Source organism: Hemiscyllium ocellatum, chromosome 35, assembly GCF_020745735.1.
Source record: "Hemiscyllium ocellatum isolate sHemOce1 chromosome 35, sHemOce1.pat.X.cur, whole genome shotgun sequence".
Lineage (NCBI taxonomy): Eukaryota > Metazoa > Chordata > Chondrichthyes > Orectolobiformes > Hemiscylliidae > Hemiscyllium > Hemiscyllium ocellatum.
Window position 1 is genome coordinate 19274131 of NC_083435.1, and position 26756 is coordinate 19300886.

A 26756-nucleotide genomic window follows, 5' to 3' on the forward strand; every position below is an offset into this window, starting at 1 on the left:
ACCCGCATTCTCCTCGTAGAAAACATCAAGAAAAGAAGGTAACCTCAGCAAGTGCAGGAATTGAACCCCACACTCTGGGCATCAGTCTGCATTGCAAGCCAGCCATCTAAGCTAACCGACCTACTGCTACCAAACATAACCACCCTGTTTTACAATTTCCTCCAACAAGATGGAGTAGAGTTCTAACAAGATTTGTTACAATTCCAGGCAACAGAAAGGCTGAACAAAAGAACAGGCCTGCTGTGACTGGAAACTTTGTGTAAAATTGACTGTGTCTGCTAATTAAACTGATGAACCAAAAACAAGAAATGGCCTGCATCAGCCACAGATACAGACAGACAGACAGACAGAAAATGAGACACGCATCCAGACAGTTTAATACAAAAGACAAATGAAAACCACCTTTCGTTTTGCTTTAATGAGTATACATCATTTGAATAAATAAGAGCACATTTGAAGACTGTTTACCAGTTATCGATAGCTGCTTCAGAAGTGCAGAGAAGAAACAGCTCATGTATTTTTGCATATTTGTCCTCAGCATCATCGCACTCGAGCTTAGGAACAGAGAATGTCAGAACCCCTGCTCCCTCTGTCACTGCACTGCAATCATTTCCCAAGATAATGTAAAGGGGACATAACCGAGTTGACAGTCCTAACTGCAGTTCTCACTGATTTTTGTTTCCATTGGAATTAATAGGGTCTGACCTATGAATAGGGAATGTGACCTGCTGACTTGCTATGAGCAGGTCACTGCACAGAGTAGAGAGCTCCCTTCCTTCCCATGTTTTAGAAGGTTGAGGGCAGGAGCTTCTATCCAAACAGCACTGACAGCACATTCTGAGGAGACTCTGAGCCCCAGATTTCACTCAGTGCTGTTAACACATCAACACTTTCCATGCATAGCAGGAACCCTAGACACTGGACCTGATTGGTACTTGATCGCACATCGATGAGTCCCAAGGAAAGCTTCTCACTGCATCTACACGAAGACCTGTGAAACTGTCTCGACCTGATTGTCACATTTCCCCACAGCCCATTATCCATATCTCCCTGCCTCGAGCCCAGGCACTTCACCTGCGGTTCACTTTCTGTGGAAAAGCATATATCGTCTCCAGACCGCTATCTTGTGGGTCACCTCCTGAAGCCGCTGGGATCCTGTGCCACTGGAGAAGGGAGTAGGTGAGGTCACTGTTCAGTACCGAATCCTGGCCCTGCACACAACAGAAAAAGACACAGCCTACAAGATGTGCGAAACAGTAAAAGCTGGGGAGGAAAATAGATGAAATGGCACGGACAGTTCTGTCAGCAACAGGAGGAGAGGACCCACTGCCCAAGCTTTCCTGACATGGAAATCTATCCAACTAGTAGGTGCAGGATAAGTCACCTTTCGATTTCCTACCTGGGAGGAACATTTGAACAGGCCACTCACCCCCTTGTCCTGATTCACCATTCAATAAGACCATGATTGATCTGCAGTTCCACTCTGTTCATCCACCCATGTTCGAGGTGGAAACATTGAAATGAAGAGCAGGAGTAGGCCATTCAGCCCATTGAGACTGCTCCACCATCCAATATGGTCACAACTGATCATCTACCACAATGCCTTATTCCCACTCTCTCTCCAAACACCTTGACACTGATAATAACTGAAAATATATCAGGCTCTTTCTTGAGTACGCTCAGTGCTCCGGCCTTCACGGCCTTCTGTGGGAGAGCATTCCTCATGTTGGCCATCGTCTGGGAGAGTAAAAGATTCCTCATCTTAATCACCGCTCAGAATCCTGAGATGGGGGTGACCCACTGATTCTCAGCACCACAACCAGAGAAAACATCCTCCCTGCATCTAGTCTTTCAAACCCTTACAGTTTTATACATTTCAATTAGATCTGCTCTCACAGTTCTGATCCCAAGTGAATACATTTGAACAAATCTCCTTATATGACAGTATTGCCATCCCCGGTATTAGCCTTGCAAACCTTTGTTGCACCTCTCTTTCGCAAGTCTATCTTCAGTAAGGTTGGGAAACTAAAATGGCACGCAATACTGCAGGTGTGGTCTCACCAAGGCCCTGTGTAATATATCCTGAAGACTTATACACTTAATGGTAAGGTCCTAGGGAGTGTTGCTGAACAAAGAGACCTTGGAGTGCAGGTTCATAGCTCCTTGAAAGTGGAGTTGCAGGTAGATAGGATAGTGAAGAAGGTGTTTGGCATGCTTTCATTTATTGGTCAGAGTATTGAGTACAGGAGTTGGGAGGTCATGTTGCGGCTGTACAGGACATTGGTTAGGCCGCTGTTGGAATATTGCGTGCAATCCTGGTCTCCTTCCTATTGGAAAGATGTTGTGAAACTTGAAAGGATTCAGAAAGAGTTACAAGGATGTTGCCAGGGTTGGAGGATTTGAGCTACAGGGAGAGGCTGAACAGGCTGGGGCTGTTTTCCCTGGAGCATCGGAGGCTGAGGGGTGACCTTATAGAGGTTTATAAAATCATGAGGGGCATGAATAGGATAAGTAGACAAAGTCTTTTCCCCAGGGTGGGGGAATCCAAAACTTGAGAACATAGGTTTAGGGTGAGAGGGGAAAGATATAAAAGGGACCTAAGGGGTAACATTTTCACACAGAGAGTGGTATGTGTATGGAATGAGCTGCCAAAGGAAGTGGTGGAGGCTGGTACAATTCAACATTTAAAAAGCATTTGGATGGGTATATGAATAGGAAGGGTTTGGATGGATATGGGCCGGGTGCTGGCAGGTGGGACTAGATTAAGTTGGGATATCTGTTCGGCATGGACGAGATGGACCAACGGTCTGTTTCCATGCTGTGTATCTCTATGACTCTGACTCCATCTATACTTCCTGATGGCTTGGAAAAGCTACCCACATAATCAAAGCCCCATCCCACCCCAGTTATACTCTCTCTACCATCAGCTTCCATTGGGCAGAAGACATAAAAGTTTGAATACTTTTATGAATAGATTCAAAAACAGCTTCTTCCTACTGTTATCAGACTTCTGAATGGATCGCTCAAAGTTAACTCCAATCTCTCTCTCTCTCTGCACCTTCTCTGCAGCTGTATTCTGCACTCTGTTGTGCTACCCTAATGCACTTTACATGGTACTAACATGCAAAGCAAACTTTTCACATTATCTCAGTACGTGTGACAATAATAAATCAAATCAAACCAATAGAAATTAAAATCACTGGTCTGTAAAAGTAATGTTGCTCCTAATCCCCATCATTTTCCCAATGGTCTGTCTGTCATTGAGAAGGAGTCAGGCTCATAATAACCAACTTCACTCTTACCTCAGCAAAGTCTTGCCTCATTCCTTCAATTGGCTGATCATGTGTTTCCATGGCAACTGAATCATGTTGCGGACAAGAACCTGAATTAAAATATTCAGATGTACAAAATCACTTGCGTTGTGTGTGAATGATAAGATGCAAAACAACTTAAACTTTGATAAAATCACCACTGTATAAAGAAGGAAGCTTGCCACTGCTTTTCAGTTGGTCAACGCAAGCTCCGATTTTGTGTTTGGTCACTTGACCTATTTTATTTTTTTCACTTATGGGGACCATTGCCTGAAATATTAATCAAAATCTCTCACCAAATGCACATAGTTAATGATTAAAAATCTGTCCAATGTAAAGACAATGCAAGGTCCAGCCAAATGATCAGATTTTTGACAAGGTCAAGAAATAAATTTAGAATAAACTCTTAACCATTTTCCTTATCCATTGTGCATGAATTATTTAAACATTTTGAAAATAGTGAGATTCTGATTACCCATAGCAAAATCTTCATTTGATCACCATAGAGCCATAGAGTCTTAAAGCTGTACAGAATGGAAACAGACCCTTCGGTCCAACCCATCCATGCCAACCAGATATCCCAACCCAATCTAGTCCCACCTGCCAGCACCCGGCCCATATCCCTCCAAACCCTTCCTATTCACATACCCATCCAAATGCCTCTTAAATGTTGCAATTGTACCAGCCTCCACCACTTCCTCTGGCAGCTCATTCCATGAACGTACCACCCACTGTGTGAAAAAGTTGCCCCTATCTTTCCCCTTTCACCCTAAACATATGCCCTCTAGTTCTGGACTCCCCAAGGCCCAGCTCATACTGAACTGTATTACCCAGTAAAATGAAACAAACTACAAACTGTAATGGCAGTTAAAGTGTCACGGTGATGAATATGTGTATTATGTCTGGTTATTTATGATTCAACATTAATCTGCTTTCAGATCATCATCCCAACCTGTGCCCCTTTCAGAAAAGGAGACTTTGATTCAGCCCCAAGACTCTCAGTGAGCTAAATGGGGGGGAGTATGCAGAATGATATGTGGTAGATAATTCAGTTGGAAATGAAAGTCAGGAGATTGAGGGCAGTATAAGAATAGAGTGCCCTTCATTGCCCAATCCAGGGGTGGAGTAAATTTCCAACAGTAGCAGCGTGACTTGACTGTCACTTGACTGTAGACTGCACTTTTAATTGTGGTAACTTGTATAAAACTAGTGATATCAACTTAAGCTACACAGTATATGTCTCCCCCAATTTTCCTTGATGTTCAACTCAACAGGAGTAAAGATTGGGCAGCTAGACAATTTGAATTTCCACATCTTAGCCCATCACTAGTAGATAAAATGATAGTCCATCACATTAGTTAGAGTCATTATCAGGCTTTTTCACCTTCCCTATTGCAATTGCTCATTCACTGGTGTAAACTCTGATCATCAAGAATAGCAACATACCTTTGTATTTCTTTGTTACCAAGATGAAAAAGATAAGAACAATGAGGAAACAGCCAACAACAGGGATAATGATATACGAGTATGTGATTGACACTGTACTCCGAGATTGACTTGTTGTTGAACCAGGTTGGGTAGTCCATTTACAATCTGTAACAAAGCACTAATAGTTTAATGGTAATGTCAACAAATTAATGTAGAGCTTCAGGTTAAAGCTCTGAAGAGATGAGTTGAAAACAGCAAGGAGAGAGCACTGCAGAAGCTGGAAAGTGGCATTCCACATGGGTCACTGCTGGTCCCAACTTACATGAATGATTTGGACTTTGGAATAAAAGGAGCAGTTTGTAAATTCACTGAAAACAGCAAAGCCGGAAGTTGGAATGGCTGGGTGATAATCAAGATTGAGAAACAGTGCAGCAACTTAGTAGGAGACATAAGCAAAGTGAGCAAATATTTTCAAAATTCAAAATGGATGAATATGAGGCAGTACATATTGGGAGGAAAAACAAGGAGATTGCATACTATACACAAGACACAAGTCGAGGTGAGTTAGAACAACAAAGGAATCTCTGAATGCAAATGCATCCATTTCAAAAAGCTATGTTAACGATTACCAAGGCCATAAAAAGATACATTAAGCTTACTTCTTGGAGCGATAAAATTGAGAATTATGGAATTAAAGCTAAATCTGTATTGAACAGTTCTGAGAAAGGGTCACTCAACCTGAAATGTAAACTTTGATTTCTCTCCACAGATGCTGCCAGACCTGCTGAGCTTTTCCAGCAATTTCTGTTTTTGTTTCTGTATTGAACTTAATTGGATAGAGCACTACTTAGTGTGATTCTGGTTTCTATATTATAAGAAATGATAAGTACACAGTGAAGAGGATGCAGACAAGACTTATAAGAGCAATACCAGAAAGATCAGGGTATACACATCAATAAGAACATTGATAGACTGGGTTTCTTTTTACCTGAAATGTGAGGGCATATAGGGTAGAGCTGGCAGAGGTACGTACAATGAATGGTTTAGATAAAGGGGCAGTGGGCAGAACCTTTCATTCTGATGAAGAGTTACAGCAGTAGGGCCTGTAGTTCATAAGGACATAGAAACTAGGAGCAGGAGTAGCCCGTCCGGACCTTTGAACCTGCTCCACCATTCAATAAGATCATGGTTAATGCTTTAATGGACTCAACTCCACTTACCCACACTCTCACCATATCCCTTAATGCCTTTATTTTTCAAAAATATATCTACCTTAGCTTTAAAAGTGTTAACTGAAGCAGCATCAACTATTTTCCTGGGCAAGGAACTCCATCGATTAACAACCCTTCTTAATTCAGCCCTAAACCTGCTTCCTCTAATCTTGAGGCTATGCCCATTTATCCTACCATTACTTATCAGTGGAAGCATCCTTTCTACTTCTGTTTTATCAATTCCCTTCATAATTTTATATGTTTCTATAAAATCCCCCCTCATTCTTCTGAATTCCAATTAATATTGATTAGATTACTTACAATGTGGAAGCAGGCCCTTCGGCCCAACAAGTCCACACCGACCCGCCGAACCCACCCAGACCCATTCCCCTACATTTATCCCTACACCTACACTACAGGCAACTTAGCTTGGTCAATTCGCCTAACCTGCACATGTTTGGACTGTGGGCTGTGAGGCAGAGACTGTGTCTCACACTGTGCCACCGTGCCGCCCTAATCTACTCAGCCACTCCTCATAAACCCACCCCCTCAACTTTGGAATCAACCTAACAAACCTCCTCTGCACCCCTCCAGTGCCAGTACATCCTTTATACTATGTGTTTCCAAATGATCCACCATTACATTTTTTATAACAGATTCAAACATATTCCGCATGTCAGGAGATAAGCTCACTGGCCTAAAGTTATTAGATTAGATTACTTACAGTGTGGAAACAGGCCCTTCGGCCCAACAAGTCCACACCGACCCACTGAAGCGCAACCCACCCGTACCCCTACAATTACCCCTTACCTAACACTACAGGAATTTAGCATGGCCAATTCACCTGACCCGCACATCTTTGGACTGTGGGAGGAAACCGGAGCACCCGGAGGAAACCCACGCAGACACGGGGAGAACGTGCAAACTCCACACAGTCAGTCGCCTGAGGCGGGAAATGAACCCGGGTCTCAGGCGCTGTGAGGCAGCAGTGCTAACCACTGTGCCACTGTGCCGCCCACGGCTCCCTCACCTTTTGAATAAGGTGTTTTCCAGCCCTCTTTAAATTCTTCGAAGATTACCAGTACATCTATTATTTCGAAGCTACTTCTATTAAAATCCTATTTGATGCTGGGAACCTATCAGTTTTAACCCCATTAGTTTCTCACATGCTTCATTCTCTTGTGATATTGACTGTGTTTATTTTCTTCCCACATAAACGACTCAAATATTTAATAATTTTGGAATGTGATGAATGTTGTTCACTGTGAAGCCAGATGCAAAGTATTTACGGGTCGTTCTGCTGTAGCCTGAATTACGTTAATGGAAATTCACTTTAACACGATTGACAAGTTGGGGACACTGTTTCTAAAAGGTAAAATTTTAAAATGTGCATTGGCTGCAGTGCGATTACATCACCAACACTTTGAACACTCTTTCTAAACCACAATTTTTCCATAATTGCACCCATCGCACTAGAGAAGAACGACCTGTATTCAACACCTCTTCCATTTCCTGGTTCTCTATGATGATTTTACCAGCCTCATTCTCTAAGGGGCCTATTTAAACTTTGGCTCTTTTTTGTACATTTAAAGAAGCTCTGTGTGTGTTTTTATACTACTCACCAGTTTGCCCTCACAGGTTATTTACTCCCTCCTCTTTTTTTGACCATCATTTCTTGGCCTTTAAAACTTTCCCAATTCTCTGGTTTACCAATAATCTTTGTGTGCTTTTTCATCCAATTTGAACTTATTAGGTAAACATTGGTTGGTTTATACCCTTTCTAGAATCTTTATGACTCACTAGGATATATATTTACTTTGAGTCATGAACAATTTTCTTAAGCACCCGCCAGTGTTCCTCAACTACATTTTTCTGCTAAACACCTTTCCAGTCCACTCCAGCTAACGCTGCCCTCACCTTAAAGTAATTAGTCTTATTTAAGTTAAGGATAGTTGTTTTCTGGTCCAAATCTCACACTCTCAAACTGAATGCCATGTTCCATCATGTAATCATCACTGTTCCCCAAAGGTTCTTTTACCCAGCGATTATTTATTAAACCTGCCTCATTTCACCCTACCAGACCCAAAAAAACTATGATCCATGGTGAGATCCACAACATACTGTTCTTTCCCCCGAATTCAATGAATGCTTGCTCATGGCGACCTTAGCTAATTTAATTTTCCCAATCTTCATGAAGATTTAAGTTACCAATGATTAAGTTACCTTTAATTAATTTCTTAACTATCTCATACAGTCATCCAGCAGAAAAAAGTCCTTTCGGCCTATCATGTCTACACCGTCCAAAAAACACAAAACTATGCTCATTCTATTTACATGCACTTTGTCCATAGCCTAAGATGCCTTTTGAGAACTCATCCAGATACTTAGAATCATAGAGATGTACAGCATGGAAACAGACCCTTCGGTCCAACCCATCCACGCCAACTAGATATCCCAACCCAATCTAGTCCAACCTGCCAGCACCCGGCCCATACCCCTCCAAACCCTTCCTATTCATATACCCATCCAAATGCCTCTTAAATGTTGCAATTGTACCAGCCTCCACCACTTCCTCTGGCAGCTCATTCCATACATGTACCACCCTCTGCATGAAAAAGTTGCTCCTTAGGTTTCTTTTATATTTTTCCCCTCTCACCCTAAACCTATGCCCTCTAGTTCTGGACTCCGCGACCTCAGGGAAAAGACTTTGTCTATTTATCCTATCCATGTCCCTTATAATTTTGTAAACCTCTATAAGGTCACCCCTCAGCCTCCGACGCTCCAGGGAAAACAGCCCCAGCCTGTTCAGCCTCTCCCTATAGCACAAATCCTCCAACCCTGGCAACATCCTTGTAAATCTTTTCTGAATCATTTCAAGTTTCACAACATCTTTCCGATAGGAAGGAGACCAGAATTGTACGCAATATTCCACAAGTGGCCTAACCAATGTCCTGTACAGCCGCAACATGACCTCCCAACTCCTGTAATCAATACTCTGACCAATAAATGAAAGCATACCAAACGCCTTCTTCACTATCCTATCTACCTGCGACTCCACTTTGAAGGAGCTATGAACCTGCACTCCAAAGTCTCTTTGTTCAGCAACACTCCCTAGGACCTTACCATTAAGTGTATAAGTCCTGCTAAGATTTGCTTTCCTAAAATGCAGCACCTCACATTTATCTGAATTAAACTCCATCTGCCACTTCTCAGCCCATTGGCCCATCTGGTCCAGATCCTGTTGTAATCTGAGGTAACCCTCTTCGCTGTCCACTACACCTCCAATTTTGGTGTCATCTGCAAACTTACTAACTGTACCTCTTATGCTCGTATACAAATCATTTATGTAAATGACAAAAAGTAGAGTGCCCAGCACCGATCCTTGTGGTACTCCACTGGTCATAGGTCTCCAGTCTGAAAAACAACCCTCCATCACCACCCTCTGTCTTCTATCTTTGAGCCAGTTCTGTATCCAAATGGCTAGTTCTCCCTGTATTCCGTGAGATCCAACCTTGCTAATCAGTCTCCCATGGGGAACCTTGTCAAACGCCTTACTGAAGGCCATATAGATCACATCTACTGCTCTGCCCTCATCAATCTTCTTTGTTACTTCTTCAAAAAACTCAATCAAATTTGTGAGATATGATTTCCCACGCACAAACCATTGTTGACTATCCCTAATCAGTCCTTGCCTTTCCAAATACATGTACATCCTGTCCCTCAGGATTCCCTCCAACTTCCCCACCACCGAGGTCAGGCTCACTGGTCTATAGTTCCCTGGCTTGTCTTTACTGCCCTTCTTAAACAGTGGCACCACATTTGCCAGCCTCCAGTCTTCCGGCACCTCACCTGTGACTATCAATGATTCAAATATCTCAGCAAGAGGCCCAGCAATCACTTCTCTAGCTTCCCACAGAGTTCTTGGGTACATCTGATCAGGTCCTGGGGATTTATCTGCCTTAAACCATTTCAAGACATCCAGCACTTCCTCCTTTGTAATCTGTAAGATGTCACCATCTATTTCCTTCCAGTCTTTATCTTCCATATCCTTTTCCACAGTAAATATTGATGCAAAATATTCATTTAGTATCTCCCCCATTTTGTGTGGTTTACTTCCTAAGTCGTGCAAGAGTCTCCATAACCCTCTCACACAGTACATTCCATATATCTACCACCTTCTGGGTGAAAAAACAATTTCTCACAGCTCCTCCAAACTAATTGCTCTCACGTTAAACTTATGCCGTCTGGTCTTAGGCATGTCTGCACTGGGGAAGAGATTCTCACAATCTATCCTGTTTATGCCTCTTGTAATTTTGTATACCTCGATCTGATTCCCCCTCACCCTCCTCTGCTCCAAGGAAAACAAATCCATTCTAAACAGTCTCTCCTCATAATTGAGAAGTTTCATCCCAGCTAACGTACTGGTGAATCTCCTCTGCACTCTTTTCAGTGCGAACATGCCTTCTTATAATATATTAACCAGAACTGCACACAGTGTTCCATCTGTGGTCTAACCAATTTATTTTTTAATTTGGAAAAAGGCTTCCTTACTCCTGTGTTCAATGCCTCAATTAATGAAGCCCAGCATAGCGAATGGCATCTTCACTGTCTTGTGTACTTGTGCTGACACCGTCAGCGATCTATGGATTTGGGCATCGAGGTCCCTTTGTTCCTCAGTGTTCCCTCGGGACCTCCTATTTATTGTGTATATCCTTCCCTCATTAGACCTGTTAAAATGCATCACCTCACACTTATTGAGATTACTTTCATCTGCCATCTATCTCTTTTACCATTTTCCCAATGTACCATCTGGTCAATATTAGACTCTAGAGTGTGGTGCTGGAAAAGCATAGCCAGTCAGACAGCATCCGAGGAACAGGAGAATCAACATTTCAGGCATAAGCCCTTCATCAGAAATGAAGCTTGTGGGCCAGGGAACTGAGAGATAAATGGGAGGGTCGTGGGGCTGGGGGAAAGGTAGCTGAGAATGCAATAGGTGGATGAAGGTGAGGGCGGAGGTGGTAGGCCAGAGGGGAGGGTGGAGCGGATAGACGGGAAAGGTGATGGACAGGTCAGGAGGCCAGTGCTGAGTTGGAGGCTTGGGACTGGGATGCTGTGGGGGGAGGGGAAATGAGGAAACTGTTGAAATCCACATGGATCTCATGTGGCTCAGGGTCCCAAGGCGGAATATGAAGCATTCTTCCTCCAGGTCTTGGGTGGTAACGGTTTGGCAGTGAAGGAGGCCCAGGACCTTAATGTCCTTGACAGAGTGGGAGGGGGAGTTGAACTGTTCGACCATGGGACGGGGTGGGGGGGGGGGGGGGGGGGGGGGGGGTTGGTTGGTGTGGGTGTCCCAGAGATATGCTCTGAAAAGGTCCGCTTGGAGGGGGGTCCTGTCTTCCCGATGTAGAGGAGACCACATCGGTTGCAAAAGATATAGTACATGACATTGGTGGAGATACAGGTACATTTCTGATGGATGTGGAAGAATCCTTTGGGGCCTTTGACAGAGGTGAGGGGAGTGGTGTGAGAGCAGGCTTTGCACTTCCTGGAGAAGGGAATGGGGTGTGGGTGTGGGCTGGTGGGGGGTATGTGAACCTGTCGGGGGAGTTGTGAAGGGAATGGTCTTATTAGAATGCTGATAGGGGTGGGGAGGGAAATATATCTGTGGTGGGGGGGTCCACTTGTAGGTTGTTGCAGTGGCGAAGAATAATGTGATGTATGCGGCGGTTGGTGGGGTGGAAGGTGAGGACCAGGGGCCCCTCACTTTCTGCTAATATTAGACTCTAGTCTGAGACCATTCTCCTCACGATCAACAAAACCAATTTTCATCTCAGCTGCAAACGTACTAATTATAAACTTGTACATTCACCTCCATGTCAAACATGTGCTTAACAAACAGTAAGGGTCTCAGCACTGACCCCTGTGGTTCACCTCTGGTCACAGGCTTTCAATTACAAAAATAACTCTCCACCACTACCCTTTGCCTCCTTGTAAGCCAATTTTGGATACAGGTTGCCAACGAGCTTCGGATCGCATGGGCTTTTATCTTTTAGACTTCCTGTGGGACCTTATTAAAGGCCTTACTGACATCCGTCTAGATCACATCAACTGCACTACCTTCATCAATATATATTGTGATCTTTTCAAAAGCTCAATTAAATTAGACATGATATCCCTCAAAAAAAAGTCCATGCTGTCTATATCTGATCAATCCCTGCCTTTCCAAGGATTGATTAATCCTGTCTCTCAGAATATTTTCCAATGATTTCACTCGCAGTGAGGTCAGACTAACTGGTCTATAATTATCTGGCCCATCCCTGCTTGAACAAATGGACCATATTAGCCATCCTCCAGTCATCTGGCACTTCACCAGTGGCCAGCAAAATGTTAAAAATCTCCCTCACGGCTGCAACAATTTCCTCCCTTCTCTCCCATTGAAGCCTGGGATACATCGCATCAGACCCTGGGGATTTGTGTACCTTAATGCCCGCTAAAACATCAAGTATCTCCTCCTTATTAATCTTAACATATTTAAGAACCTCACTATCCCCAATGAAATCTCCAGCGATAGCACTTTTCTCCTCTGTGAATATAGATGTGAAGTATTTGGTTAAGTCCTCACCCACAGCCACGAGCTTTACTCACAGTTTCCTGCTTTTGGTGTCTCATAGGTCCGGCTGTTTCCCTTGTAATTTTCTGACTCTTAACATACATATAAAAAGCCTTGGGGATTTCCTTAATCCCACCTGCCCTACTAACTTGATTGAGTTTTTTGAAGAAGTGACAAACAGGATTGATGAGGGCAGAGTGCTGGAAGTGATTATATGGATTTCAGTAAGGTGTTCGACAAGGTTCCTCTTGGGGGACTGGTTAGCAAGGTAATTCTTATGGGATACAGGGAAAGCTTGCCATTTGGATACAGAACTGGCTCAAAGAAAGCAGACAGAGGGTGATGGTGGAAGATTATCTTTCAGACTGGAGGCTTGTGGTGTGCCACATGGATTGGTGCTGGGTCCACTGCTTTTCGGCATTTCGTCCACTGCAAATCATCAATGATTTGGATGTAAACATAGGCATGATAGTTAGTAAGTTTGCAGATGACACCAAAATTGGAGGTGTAGTGGACAGTGAAGAAGGTTATCTCAGATTACAATGGGATCTTGAACAAATGAGCCAATGGGCCAAGGAGTGGCAGATGGGGTTTAATTTAGATAAGTGTTAGGTCCTGATTTTAGAAAAAGCAAATCAGGGCAGGACAGACTGTACATTTAATAGTAAGGTCCTCAGGAGTGATGCTGAACAAAGAGATCTTGGAGTGCAGGTTCATAGCTCCTTGAAAGTAGAGTCGCAGTAAATAAGATAGTGAAGAAGGTGTTTAGTATGTTTTTCTTTATTGGTCAAAGCATTGCGTATAGGAGTTGGGAGGTGATGTTGCAGCTGTACAGTACATTGGTTAGCCCACTTTTGGAATATTTCATGCAATTCTGGTCTCCTTTCTGTAGGAAGGATGTTGTGAAACTTGAAAGGGTTCAGAAAAGATTTACAAAATGTTGCCAGGTTTAGAGGATTGGTGTACAGGGAGAGCTTGTATAAGTTGGGGCTATTTTCCCTGGAGCATCGGACGCTGAGGGGTGACCTTATAGAGGGGCATGGGCAGCGTAAATAGACAAGGTCCTTTCCCTGGGGTGGGAGAATCCAGAACTAGAGGGCATAGCTTTAGGGTGAGAAGGGAAAGATATAAAAGAGGCCTAAAGGCAACTTTTTCATGCAGAGGGTGGCGCGTGTATGGGAAGAACTGCCTGAAGAAGTGGTGGAGGTGAGTACAGTTACAACATTTAAAAGACACCTGGATGTGAACATGAATAGGAAGGGTTCAGAGGCCCAAGTGCTGGCTAATGGGACTAGATTAGGTTGGGATATGTGGTCGGCATGTTTCCGTGCTGTACATCTCTGTGACTCTAGAGTGAAATCAGTTAGACACTGAACTTCTGCTGTGTCCTTATTGCTTTCCATAATGACTTTGTAACTGATGGAGTTATGGTCACTATTCCCAAAATGCTCAACCACTGAAAGGTTAACCACTTCACTGGCTTCACACCCTCAGATGAGGTCTCGCACTGCCCCATCTCTACTCGGATTATCTATATACTGGCACGAAACGGTCTCCAGGATATAATGTAAAGATTCTACCCTGTTTAATCCTTTCATATTAAGGCAATCCGAGCAAAGCTGAAGTTCCCTACACCTATGAATCTGTTTCTCTTGCACCTTCCTAGGATTTGCCTATATGCCTACTCTTCTATCTCCCTCTGACTGTTGGCAGGGCTGTAGTTTAAGGTAATCACCCCTTTTTTTTATTTCTAAGCTGTTCCCAAATGACCTCATTTGAAGATCCTTCTAGTATGTCATCTCTCATTACTGCAGTGATGGTCTTCTTTATCAATAACACGATGCTCTACATCTCTTACATTCCTGTACACTGTGCCTGAAACACCTACATCTTGTAATATCGAGCTGCCAGTCCAGTCCTTCCTTCAAACATGTCTCAACAATGGCAACAATTTCATATTTCCACAAGCTGATAAATGTTCATCTGAGTTCATCCTCCTTACCAGTTAGGTTCTTTGCATTAAAATATATATAATTTAGCATTCTAGACCCCCTGTGTGCCTTCTCCTGCCCTTGTCTTCATTGTCTACTGGACTGTCCTAGCATTCCTTCTATATCTGAATGGACATTGTTCCTAATTTTACATCTACTCTGTTCCCCATCCCCCTGCTAAATTAGTTTAAAACTCCCCAACAGTATTGGCAAACCTCCCTGCAAGGGTTAGGACCCATTCCAAGGACTGATTCTGTGTCTGTCAAGGGACTTGAAAATTCCTCCCACCAGTGTCTTCTTCGCCTTTTTATTTTGATCCATCTCCATACTTTGCAGAGTTCCTTGTTTATCCTTAACTTCCCTCGCGTTTTGTATTGACCAAGCAGCAAGTGGTACAAAGAATCCCTGCTTCATGAATTTAGAGCCTTTTGTGTGTTCAAATCTCAAGTTAGGATGTTTGAATTGTGATGTTATTTGCTGCAATGATTGCATCCGTTTGAGGTCATTACATTTTCATTCTTGATCAGCCTCAGATAATGTGGATGTATGGTGCACCAGTTACTGCAGCACCTCATCAGTAGCAGCCAACTTTAGTTATTCTGATGGTTAGGAATGAAACTAGGGCATCGTTTGTAGGTTTGGAATGCATCCATCAACTTGTTAGCTTGCTCTGATTATTATCCTTCCGAGGCTGTAATTTCAGCTGGATCTGTGGCTGAGGCAGTGCTGCCTTGCGTAACTGAGTTGTTTGCAAGGGATTTCCCCACTTGGACCATGCAACAGTGAGTCTTGAGTACATCACAACCATATTAGGAGTGCATTCAGCTTCTGATGCAGTATGCACGTGAGCTTGCTCGTGCCATGGAGCTGCAGCATTTTACAGAGGTCATGGTATATGCAGCGTTATCTAAACATTCCTGCTGGTGCTGATCCAGCACATTTCGCAGAAGCATTTGTTTTCAGATCGACCCAAATACAGATTTAAAGTATCAAGGGTTTCAAGGTGGAAAAGCAAAATGTAATGCAGCGCCAGAGCAATGAAATTGAACAAAATCATCTGTGCTCAATAGGGAATCCCAGCCTTCCAAACAACATAGCTTTATAATGCTCAGTGTAGTAGAGACGTGTGGTGCCACACTTATTCTGAAACCCAGTGCTGATAAAATTGCAGTTGCTGTGTTGCACTATTCCCCTGACTTCTGGTGCTGTTCACTCCCTCATCAGCAGTGCTTGCCCCTGCCTCCCTTATCAGGGCGATATCAGGGTCCTCCGCTTCCCAATTCTGCAAACCCCTCTTTACTGGTCGAGGTTCCTGGATATTTCACAATGATCCTGGATATGATCTGTGGGAGTGCTTGACATGTTCTAAATGAATGGTCCAAATAGCAGAACCTCATTTTTTGCTCTTGGTTGAACATTGTACTTCTTCTCTGCTGCACTTATGAATGCCTTCAGCCAAATCCCCTGTGTTACCATTGAGCCAGCCCTGTAATCAATGAGGAGGTGGAACAAACACTTGTGCCACTTGCAAGTTCTTCTGGTCACGTGCATCATGAAGAGCTCCCTGGCTGAGACCTGCAAGGTTGGTCTCCTTTGAACACAGACTACCTGCATTTTCATAGAGTGAAGCTGCTATCTGTTAATGTGTGCAACTCTCAGTGCCATGTGTGTAAAGATCATTATGCCCCAATATTTGAAGGATTCTGATATTGCGTCAAGTCCCACTGTATTGGCTGCCTGGTTCTCAGGGTCTGTACTGAACTTTTCATTTGCTCTTCTGAAGAAGAGGCCTACCATGTTCAAAACGTATTTAGCATTTGTTCATGGCAGACTGGGACATTGAGGGTGAAAGAAAGTGAAAAGTAAAATAAAAGACAAAAACAGTGCAGTATTATAAATGATAGCATGGAATCTAGAGAGTTAATGCAGACTGGCCTGTAATGTGGAAAATTACTGAGAGAACACTGTACAAACTTATAGGACAGATGTCAGAGAGCAGGAAATGGAAGACACAAAGAATGATCTTCTCCCCTTTGATAAACTGACTGGTAATAAGGAAAGGAAGACTCGGTGAGTTTGTGAAGTTTTAAGATGTGGTGCGGTTGGGCACAAAGATAACGGAGGGTTTCCTCATAGTTACAGGTCAGAACTCAAAACTTCTGTCTGTATCAGCCAATGAATCTTCTGTACAAATCCAGAAGAGGCTGAATAGGCTGGGGTTATTTTCCCTGGAGCATTAGAGGCTGAGGGGTGAACTTATAGAGCTTTATAAAATCACCGAGGGGTATGGATAGGATAAATAGACAAGGTCTTTCCCTGGGGTGGGAGAGTCCAGAACTAGAGCACATAGGTTTAGGGTCAGGGGGGAAAAATTTTCATGCAGAGGTGATGCATGTATGGAATGATCTGCCAGACGAAGTGATGGAGGCTGGTACAAATGCAATATTTAAAAGTCATCTGGATTAGTGGTATATGAATTGGAAGGGTTTAGAGGATATGCAAATGCTGGCAAATGGGTTGAGATTAGGTTAGGATATCTGGTCAGCATGGATGAATTGGGCCGAAGGGCCTGTTTCTGTGCTGTACAACTCTGTGACTGGGGTAACTCCCATGTCATATGTCACGAGTCAAACTTGCACCTTCTGACCAATCAGGATGGCTAATTAAACTACAGTGTAATGCTATTTGGAGAATATGTTAATTTTCTACTATTTTTGGAGAACACCTTTGAATGAGTCAATCCCACTTAACTGTAATAAAGTTCCATTTTGTGTAAGGCAGTTCAGCTACTGGACAGGTGGTTTAAGCATTGTTACATGTGAAATGTATCAAGGCTAGTGATACGTACATTACCCACCAGTATGTGATGTGTAACTATGTTTTATGTATAAAAGTCATGAATATGTGTGGCTCACTGGAGAGCCTTTGAGCTGCTCCCCACATATATGTGAGTAAACCACTTATATTTTGCACTTATTCTACAAATGTGGGAGTTCTGTTCTTTTGCACTGTCTGCATAGCCTTTCATTGAACATATGCCCATGGACCCCTGGAAAGACCTACTGGTGAAGACATTCAATGCCACTGTCACCTTCAATACAGAATTGTTACAGCACAGAAGGAGGTCATTCAGCTCCCGGTTCCATTACCCCATGCCATTTTCCTGCCTTTTCCCCATATTCATGTACACCATCTCTATCCAAATACTGACAGTGCCAGGATTGGGAATGGGTTCCAACCTGGAGTCGATTTTAACACAAGTGGAACACAATGTAAAGGAGCCACTTGTAAATGAAATGTTGGTATGGCAGGTCTTCAACATTACATCCCTGTATAAGATCGGGTTTGATGTGGAGGTGCTAGTGTTGGACTGGGGTGGACAAAGTTAAAAATCACACAACACTAGTTTGTAGTCCAACAGGTTTATTTGGAAGCACTAGCTTTTGAAGTGCTGTTATTTCATCAGGTGGTTGTGAAGCAGAACCACAAGGCACAGAATTTATAGCAAAAGATCACAGCCTCATGCAGCTGAAATGATATATTGAACAAACCTAGATTGTTAAATCTTTCATCTTTTAGACACCCACTCTGTCTCTCTCCTGCATGAGCACACAAATATAAGTTTATGGAATGAATTTGATTTCGGAGAATTATTTTGCTCAAAAAATGCAGAACCTGCAGGCAGTCAATCCATATAATATTTTGTAAATACCACTTTGGAAATAGAACCAGTCTGACTCAAGATTGGGACACAGACAGACTTTAACCTCACACCTTTAAGGTATTGTCTGAGCTGAGATGTCACTTTTTGTTATAAAACTTTAAATTATCTTGAGAATGTGACTTAAAAGAAGTTCTGGGATTTATATATTAAAGAACCAAACCAAGCAAATTAATTCTAAAAGAAGACAGACTTAACAATCTAGGTTTGTTCAATCTACAATTTCAGCTGTATGCCACTGTAACCTTTCGCTACAAATTCTGTGTCTTATGATCCTGCTCCACAAAAACATGAAGGAGCAGCGCTCTCAAATCAACCTGTTGGACTTTAACCTGGCGTTGTAAGACCAAGTTTGTAAGTGCTAATATTCATGTGTCAGATATTTGTAAATTGGAGACCCCTGTAATCATCAAATGGTCGATTGAATGCCTCAATTGAACCTATCTTCACTACAGGCAGTACATTCCATATCCTAACTACTTACTATTTGAAGATGTTTTTCCTCATTTCACCCTTGTTTCATTGGCCCAGCAATTTAACTCCATAACCTTTGTGTTCTTCTTCCTTTCATGAGCAGGAACAGCTTCTCCCTATCTGTTCTGTTCTGCATGACCCTGGCCTTCTCTCAGCGTGTCTCCTGCGATTACCATTCCTAGTTTGTATCTTGCTCATCCCCCAGTCATTCTGAAACTCTAATTGTCAATCACCCTATAAGGGGATTGGTTAGCTGGTTTGCCATATATGGTGACACCAACAGCATGGGTTCAAATTCTGTACAGGCTGAGGTTAGATTTGTTGAATCCCTACAGCGTGGAAGCAGCCCATTGAGTCTACACTGACCCTTCAAAGAGCATTTCATCTAGACCTACCCTTGACCCATAGCTAATCCACCTAATCTGCACATTTTTGGACCCAGGGAGGAAAGACACAGGGTAAGTGTGCAAACTCCACACCAACAGTTGCCCATGGATGGAATGGAACCCGGGTCCCTGGTGCTGTGAGGCAGCAGTGCTAATCACTGAGTCACCCAAGGATGGTTATCCTAAACTTTCCAAGTTCTCTCCTAGCCCTCAGGTTAAATCACCACAACGCAGTTGTCTGTCGTGAGAGAGTGAGACGGCGGTTACTTTACCCTTTTGCATTCCCCCAACTCAGCTTCTGCACCCCCCCCCCCCAGCACTTTGCTGCTAACTCCCCTCCTCCTCCATTAGCAGAAGCTGACCCCTCAGTGGTTTCCCCTCCTGCAGTCCCCCTCTCACTGGGAGCTCACTGGATGTCTCTGTGTTCAGAGGGTAACCAGGCAGAGGACAGGACACGACGGAATGGATCAGGATCTGTCTGACTATGGATTGTTAAAGTCACATCCCCTTTGATGGTTGTGTCTGTGCCATGGTTCATCATCAGTCTCTTCAATGGGTCAATTCAGCTTAAATTTAACTCCATCCACTGGGAAATAAAAACTCTCCTCATGCCCAAAGATTGCATTCTTACCCTGACGGTGTTAAACTGAAAGGAAATTTTCACATCACCTTCCAAACTTGATCATCCCATTGCGTACCCTCTCCCAGTCACCATCCAACTTCCCTCCCCTCACTGAACCCATCCACTATCATCCCTCGCCCCTTTGTCGCCCTTGAACACCGACCCATTGGCCTTGACCTTGTAACTGTAGCCCTCCACACATCTTCTCTCCCTCTGAGCTGACACCATTAACTGTCTCCATGCCTTATTTCGCCCTGACCGGTCCTTTCCCCTCCACTATCCCCGATACATGCCACCCAGAGGGGAGGGTCAAATTCCATCCCACATATTCTGATTCTATATCTCGTCTCAAGACTCCTATCCAGAATCTGTAAGCAATTCAAGTATTTTTAAGTATTCCTGTATATCAACCCCCCTAACCCTTAAACAAGTTAAATGGGCAGGTTATAAACACTTACCTGTCTCGTTATAAACGGTTAAAGTCACATTCGCTTCAGCAGCTGTGCCCTCACCATCTCTGTAAACTGATATCACATACACGCCGCTGTCATTGGATTGTAAATCCCGCAGCCACAAGGATCCAGTCTCTGGGTCGAGTTGAACTCGGTGCCGGTAGGAAGGCCCTGTCACCCGGTGATCTGAGCAGTTATACCGGGATGTGACAGGATCTGGAGAGCAGTTTGATCGGATTAGGGTCACAAATGGAGTATTTTCGGAGAATAAACGCCACTGGATCTTCAACGTGGAGTAGGGTGGGAGTGTGGAATAGGAGACAGAGAGATTGACAGGCTGGTTCACGGTCCCGTTCACTTCTCTCTGAGGGACCCTCAGGGTAACACCGCTACCAGAGGCTGCAACAAGATCAAAACACATCAGTTTCCAACCGCATCGCACAGTCTCATCCCGCCAGTTACATTTTACACAGTGAAATCTCCAGGTAGAGAGAGAGAGACAGATGGACGAGCTGATGGTGTCAGAAATACAAAACAAAAGATGAACAACTTTCTACAAAAAAGTTAAAACTTCTAATAAGCATCTCCAAAAATGCTGGCATGTTCTTAAAATCAATAACATGCCAAAAAAAAAGGCATAACTGTGAGGTAAGCAACTTTACACGAGAAATTCAAAAGTTCCAACATTCCTTTCCAAAATGTAGCTATCTTTCCTTCACTTTTACTCTCTACCTTTACGAATTCTGTGCTGTTTCTGACTCATTTGAAGTTTGAGGCAGGACTGTTTGAGTTGGTTCTTTGGCTGGTAAGAATTTATTGCCTGAAGGAAGTACTGATGGTTTGAGATTGCGTATTAACTGATCGGCTTCAGAAGCTATTTTAGAGTAAGTCATCTATTTAAGCCCAGGCAAGAGGTATGGGAGCTATGACTTAAAATCAACTCGACTGCTTTAATGTCACCACAGCCCTCTCCAATTTGAAATTAAATCAAACTGGATTTAATCTTGTATCCTCTGGATTGTGAGATTTCTCAGATATATTAACACAGCCACTACACTACCTACTCTACTGAACCCACTGCTGTGTTAAGCCAATGTATTAAGAGACGTGGGCCAAAGGTAGGTATGTGTAGTTAGAATCTTACCAATGGTGGAACAAGCTTTAGGGGATGAATAGCCTTTTCCTGTTCCTATGAACCCAAAATACCAATTCGTTTCTGTTCTCATGGAACTCCAATTCAATATGCACAAAGAACAATACTGGGTCAATTGTTAATTTTGAAATCTGAAATGAATAGATTTAGCCAAAAGGTTTAAAGGGTATGAGACAAGGTTTCAAAAAAAGCTTTGATCACATCGAATACCAGAACAAGCTTGAAGACCTGAATGAATTCCCTCTGTTCTTGCATCATAGTATTTCTAGCTGTTGTTACTCATTTTCTTCACTTTTTTCTTGTTGGTTTGGCTTTTGTTCACTTTGGTCAGAAGAATAGAATTTACCATTTGAGTAGAAAGAGATTGCAAAGTGTAATGGTACAAAGGTGGCTTTATACATTAAATTGTTTAAAAAATGTTATGGAGGTATAGCCAATGACTGGGAAAACAAGTGTAATGTTGGAGTTTATTACCAGCAGCAATGAAATATATAAGTAGGCTTGGTTGGTATTGTTTCTTTATGGTTCCAAGATGAGCAGGAAAGTGGAGTTGAGATCAAAATCAGACCAGTCACAATTTATCAACTTCCTATATTCACCCAACTTATCAATTGCCTCTCACAAACATACTTTGCTATATTTTGGAGACTGGACTCTCAAGTAATTGTACCATACAGGCCAGAGAGAATCGTCCCAGAAATACAATGAGTACGTTCACTGTACTCTTTGTTCATCTGGTCTGTAAATTAATTAAATACATGAATCACCTTGAAGATGAATCAGGATAACAGTTATAAACCTGCACTTCAGTTGACTGTATAATGTGGAGAAATGTGCAGATGTTGGAGATCAGAGTCGAAGACTATGGTGCTGGAAAAGCACAGCCAGTCAAACAGCATCCGAGGAGCAGGAGAGTCAACATTTTGAGCATAAGCCCTTCATCATCCCTGATGCTGCCTGACTGGCTGTGCTTTTCCAGTACCACACTCTTCGATATATAATGTGGACACTGATTCCTCTATCAGTCATATCTTCATGTCGAGACATCTGTGACTTTAAAGTAAAATGACTACTGGTTGTATTAAAAGCAGATTGAACCTCAACTCTGCTAACCTGTTCTTGAGCGACCTTTCTCTATACCTTTTAATGAATAAAATATCTGCTCATTTCATTCTGAATATCTCAGTTACCCATTGCCTATAACGTTTTAGGGGAGAGAATTCCAAAATTCTACTACCCAGTTTATGAAAATGCACATTCTAAGGTTTACTCCTGAATAGCCTGAATCTAACTCAAAGCTGGTGTTCAGGACTTCCTGAACAGAGAGAAACATTTCTTTCTCTCACTATCCCGTCTAACCCATTTGCTTTATTAAACATTTCAGTTTGATCACCGTCTAAAAGCAAAGTGATACAACTCAGGGTTCTGTGACTTTTGTGATGATTTACATTAGATTTTAGCTATTTGCCAACTCCATCACCCTTTGCAGAAGGTAGTGGATGATTTTAATGCCGAGATGAGATGAGAAGTTAGTAGATTAGAAGTTTATATGACGCCTTCCACAATTTTAGGACACCCCAAATTCCACAAAGCCGAACTCACAGGAAATCCAGGAACTTTGGGAAAGAACAAATTGGTAAGGATATAGCTTACCTATATTTAATTTCTCTCATTTCCGGAATTTTTTTTTGTCCGTACAGTGGCCGTCATTTCACTTTTGTGGCGATTTCAGTAAGCATTTAAGATGAAAATCCAGTTTTTAAAAATAAAAGAGAAACTAAGGGCAAACTACTGTTTGTATGAAAACCAACCTTCCTTTTCAATGTATTAAAGTTACTTTCTTCAATGTGACAGTAAATTCCACAAGTTCATCACTCTGTTTAAAACAATAAAATACCTACCTAAATTCTTGATCCATTTCTTAAATTTATGGCTCATAGATTCTGGAATTATCAATGTGTGTGAACAGTTTCTCCTACTGAACACCTTCATTATTTAAAAATATGGAGCCCAAAAACGCAACTTGTGACACTTTTAAATTTATTTCACAGTGTCCTCATTACTAAACAGAAATAAACCACTATGTTACATTATGTCAAGATATTGCTAAATAATTGGGAAAAAATAACTTCTTACATTTACATTTGAACATGGGGATGGAGGGTTTAGTAGTGAGGAATGTTAAAACACATAAGTGTCTTAACTTTTACACACTGTTAGTTTTCAGTAATTTTGGCACACTTGGTAGTTTTTCTTTATGCCATCTACCTAACATTCTGTTTCAGTTTAAGATTACTATATTGTTCCAGATCTCCACTAACTTCTGTGCGAAAACGTATCTCTATTTCAGTACTGAAAAGCCCGGTTCTATTTTTAAGCTTATACGCCTTGTTCTGAACTGACACTACAGAGGAAGTAGTTTCTCTCCATCTGATCAGTCCTTACACCATTTTAAACACTCCAGTTAGATCAGCCCTCAAATCGGGAAAAAAAATACTCCTGCGGATGCTGGAAATCTAAAACCGCGGAGCGTTGGAAATGATCAACAACTCTGAACGCCAGTGGAGACAGGAGTCCATCTTACGCTCCTTGTTGAGTATGGTTCTTTTATTCTGTGTTCTCAGAATCTCCCATTTGTGCTAAGCCACCAAACACCTGCATTTTTCGTCAAAGAATAAAGCCGTCAAAATTTACACCTAAATACCTTTATTTCCTTTGTGTATTACCTACAAACCCAACACTGACAGCATTTCAAAAATAGCAACTGGAGCAAACATCACAACCAACTTGTCCACAAATTACAACTAAACTGAAGCTTCCTTTTGTATCATGTGTTGCTTGATCTCAGTGCCCCAAAGTTCCTTACTTCCACTGAAGAAAACTTTGAATTGTGATCTCTGTTTACTGTAAGCTGTTACTGTTTACAGCATCAACTTACACACCATAAAGCTGTCTCTAGCGTCCAATCTGCTTTAACTGTGTTGATTGAGAGATAAAGATGTGTCGAGTTTTAAGCAATTCTTCCCCACCAACGTGCATACTGCCTGACATTCACCTTCTATGTTTACAACCTATGTTTTGTCTTACAGTGAGTCGGATTCCCCACCACCCTCGTACTTTCTGATTTATATTAGCTCCTGATCAAGATGTTTTCAACTTTTCATTTTCAACTCCTTCCCTAAACTTGTCTTTTCCAATGGGTATGAAACCCTCTAGCCCCACAATCCTGAGAGACGGCTTCACTGCCCCAGTTCTGCCCTGGTTGGGCATTCTCTGCTGTAATGTCAAACAATGTACTTTAACAGAATGTCTCAGGCAAGCCCCATTATGTGAGATTGAAAATGGGATTAGAATAGAAAGGTGCTTGATGGCGGTGTGGATGCGATGGGGCTAAAGGGCCATTTTCCAGGCTTAAAAAAAAACTTTATGAGTCCACAATTGCTTCAGTTAACCCTAAGTTTTTGGAAATCCCTTCTTCTATTCCTCTAACTTCACATTCCTCATTAAAAATGCTCAACAAATTGACCTCTGGGCCCAACATCTCTGTGGTTGAGTGTCAAATTTTATTTTCAACTACACTGCGCTACATAAATGCACCTCGACGATTGATAGAAAGTACCACATTGATCGGTAATTTGTCGATCCGAGGGAGCAGACGGAGTTGAGCATCTGAGGCCGCACAAGTCTTGAACTCAGCAGCTCCTTGACTCAGAGACAAAGGCTTGTCTAACTGAGGGAAAGTGAGGACTGCAGACGCTGGAGATCAGAGCTTACAAATGTGTTGCTGGAAAAGCGCAGCAGGTCAGGCAGCATCAAAGGAACAGGAGAATCGACGTTTCGTTCCTGAAGAAGGACTTATGCCCGAAACGTCAATTCTCCTGCTCCTTTGATGCTGCCAGACCTGCTGCGCTTTTCCAGCAACACATTTTTAAGCCGCGTTCCTAACTGAGGCAAGACTGACAAGCTGAGTAGCTGAGCGACTCTCGGAACCTTGTCCCCAGGGACATTGCATGAGGACTGCAGATGCTGGAGATCAGAGCTGAAAATGTGTTGCTGGAAAAGCGCAGCAGGTCAGGCAGCATCCGAGGAACAGGAGAAATCGATGTTTCGGGCATGAGCTGCCTGACCTGATGCGCTGACATTGCAAGAGAAGACAGGGGAAGACTATCACCTTCCCTCAGTACTGAAGGATCAGCCCTAGTGATAAAATCCTGCGTGTGGTCTGCGTGGAATTTGCACAGTCTCCCCGTGTCTACGTGATTTTCCTCCAAAAATGTGCGGGTTAGGTGAATGGGATAAATATAGGGGGAATGGGTCTGGGTGGGTTGCTCTTTGGAGGGTCGGTGTGGACTTGTTGGGTCTGTTTCCACACTAAGTAATCTAATCTAATCTAAAACACACACACACAAAACTTCTAACTGACTCAAAGTGAAAATATATAGGAGCACACACTCTCCGCACTAATGTGGGAGATGGGTTGATTCACTTGTGTGAACAGTTAGCTCAGTGGCAAGTTCAATTTGATGGAACAGGGGACAATTTCCTCCGTCCAAAGGAGCCTGCCTGCAAGATCTGGAGCAGGAACCGAGGTTCTTTCACAGTAATTCAGGGAAAGGTCATGTCCCATTAAACACGGAGCCAAGAGGCGCTCAGAACCTGCGCATCTGCAAGTAATGGATCCCTTACTTACCGGAGAGGCGAGTGAAGCAACAGCTGAGGAAGAACATGCTGGCGAATTGTAACAAGCTCCGTTGCTCGGACATAGCGAAGGGCCCGGGTTCCCCCTCCCCGGGAAGGGGCAAAGCCACTGCCCGGAGCCGTGCACTGGGGCGACCCTGTATTGGCAGCGGAAGGAAGCGGAGCAGTCATTGGATGGTGTCAGAAATCACACGTTGCTGATGGGGCGAGCGAGAGAGGTACACATTTAACTTAACAGATGTGGCCGTGTTTGAACGGGATGTCATTTCTTGTTGAGAATAATCTGTCACACAGCCCGGTTCCTTCACGCCACTCCCCCTCCCCCCCCCCCCACCCCCACCCCCAACAATTTCAGTCACCCAGTACCTATTATAAATTAGCAATCTCTCCCTTCCCCCTCCCCACAGCTACGGGGTTAGTTACATCCTCAAAGTGCGGTGCAGCAGATCTAATGATGTTCCACAGTAGCACAGAAACAGCAACAACTTCCTCCGAACAGCCTCTCAAAACAAGCAGCACTCGCAGTGGCTCACATTTCACCTCCTAGGTTTGGTTTATCTTTGTAACGTGTACAGAGATACAGTGAGCAGGAGCGTTTTGCGAGCTGTGCAGACATTATCATACCTTACATCAGGGTAATAGGTGTCTGACTCCCACCTGCCACTGTCAAGCAGGTCCTCTCCACAGCTCCTGTAC

General features: G+C 43.0%; 1 protein-coding gene across 1 annotated transcript; it reads right to left on the reverse strand.

The window, feature by feature from the left end:
- Positions 1–404: 404 nt before the first annotated feature.
- On the reverse strand, positions 405–26544 carry LOC132832807 (uncharacterized). Its single transcript, XM_060850958.1, has 6 exons — positions 26484–26544; positions 26053–26197; positions 20216–20608; positions 4758–4904; positions 3303–3382; positions 405–1211 (listed from the first exon to the last, which is right to left on the reverse strand). Exons 2-6 carry the CDS (start codon positions 26123–26125, stop codon positions 1071–1073), a joined length of 834 nt encoding a protein of 277 aa, XP_060706941.1. The 5' UTR covers positions 26126–26197; positions 26484–26544; the 3' UTR covers positions 405–1070.
- Positions 26545–26756: the final 212 nt, after the last annotated feature.

Bases quoted from the DNA above. Each gene is read 5' to 3' on its own strand.
- LOC132832807 (XM_060850958.1), bottom strand. From the start codon at position 26,125: ATGTCCGAGCAACGGAGCTTGTTACAATTCGCCAGCATGTTCTTCCTC. The intron at 20,609-26,052 runs GTAAGTAAGGGA...ATCTTGTTGCAG, and splicing joins TTGCTTCACTCGCCTCTCCG to CCTCTGGTAGCGGTGTTACC. The intron at 4,905-20,215 runs GTAAGTGTTTAT...GCTTTGTTACAG, and splicing joins AACCGTTTATAACGAGACAG to ATTGTAAATGGACTACCCAA.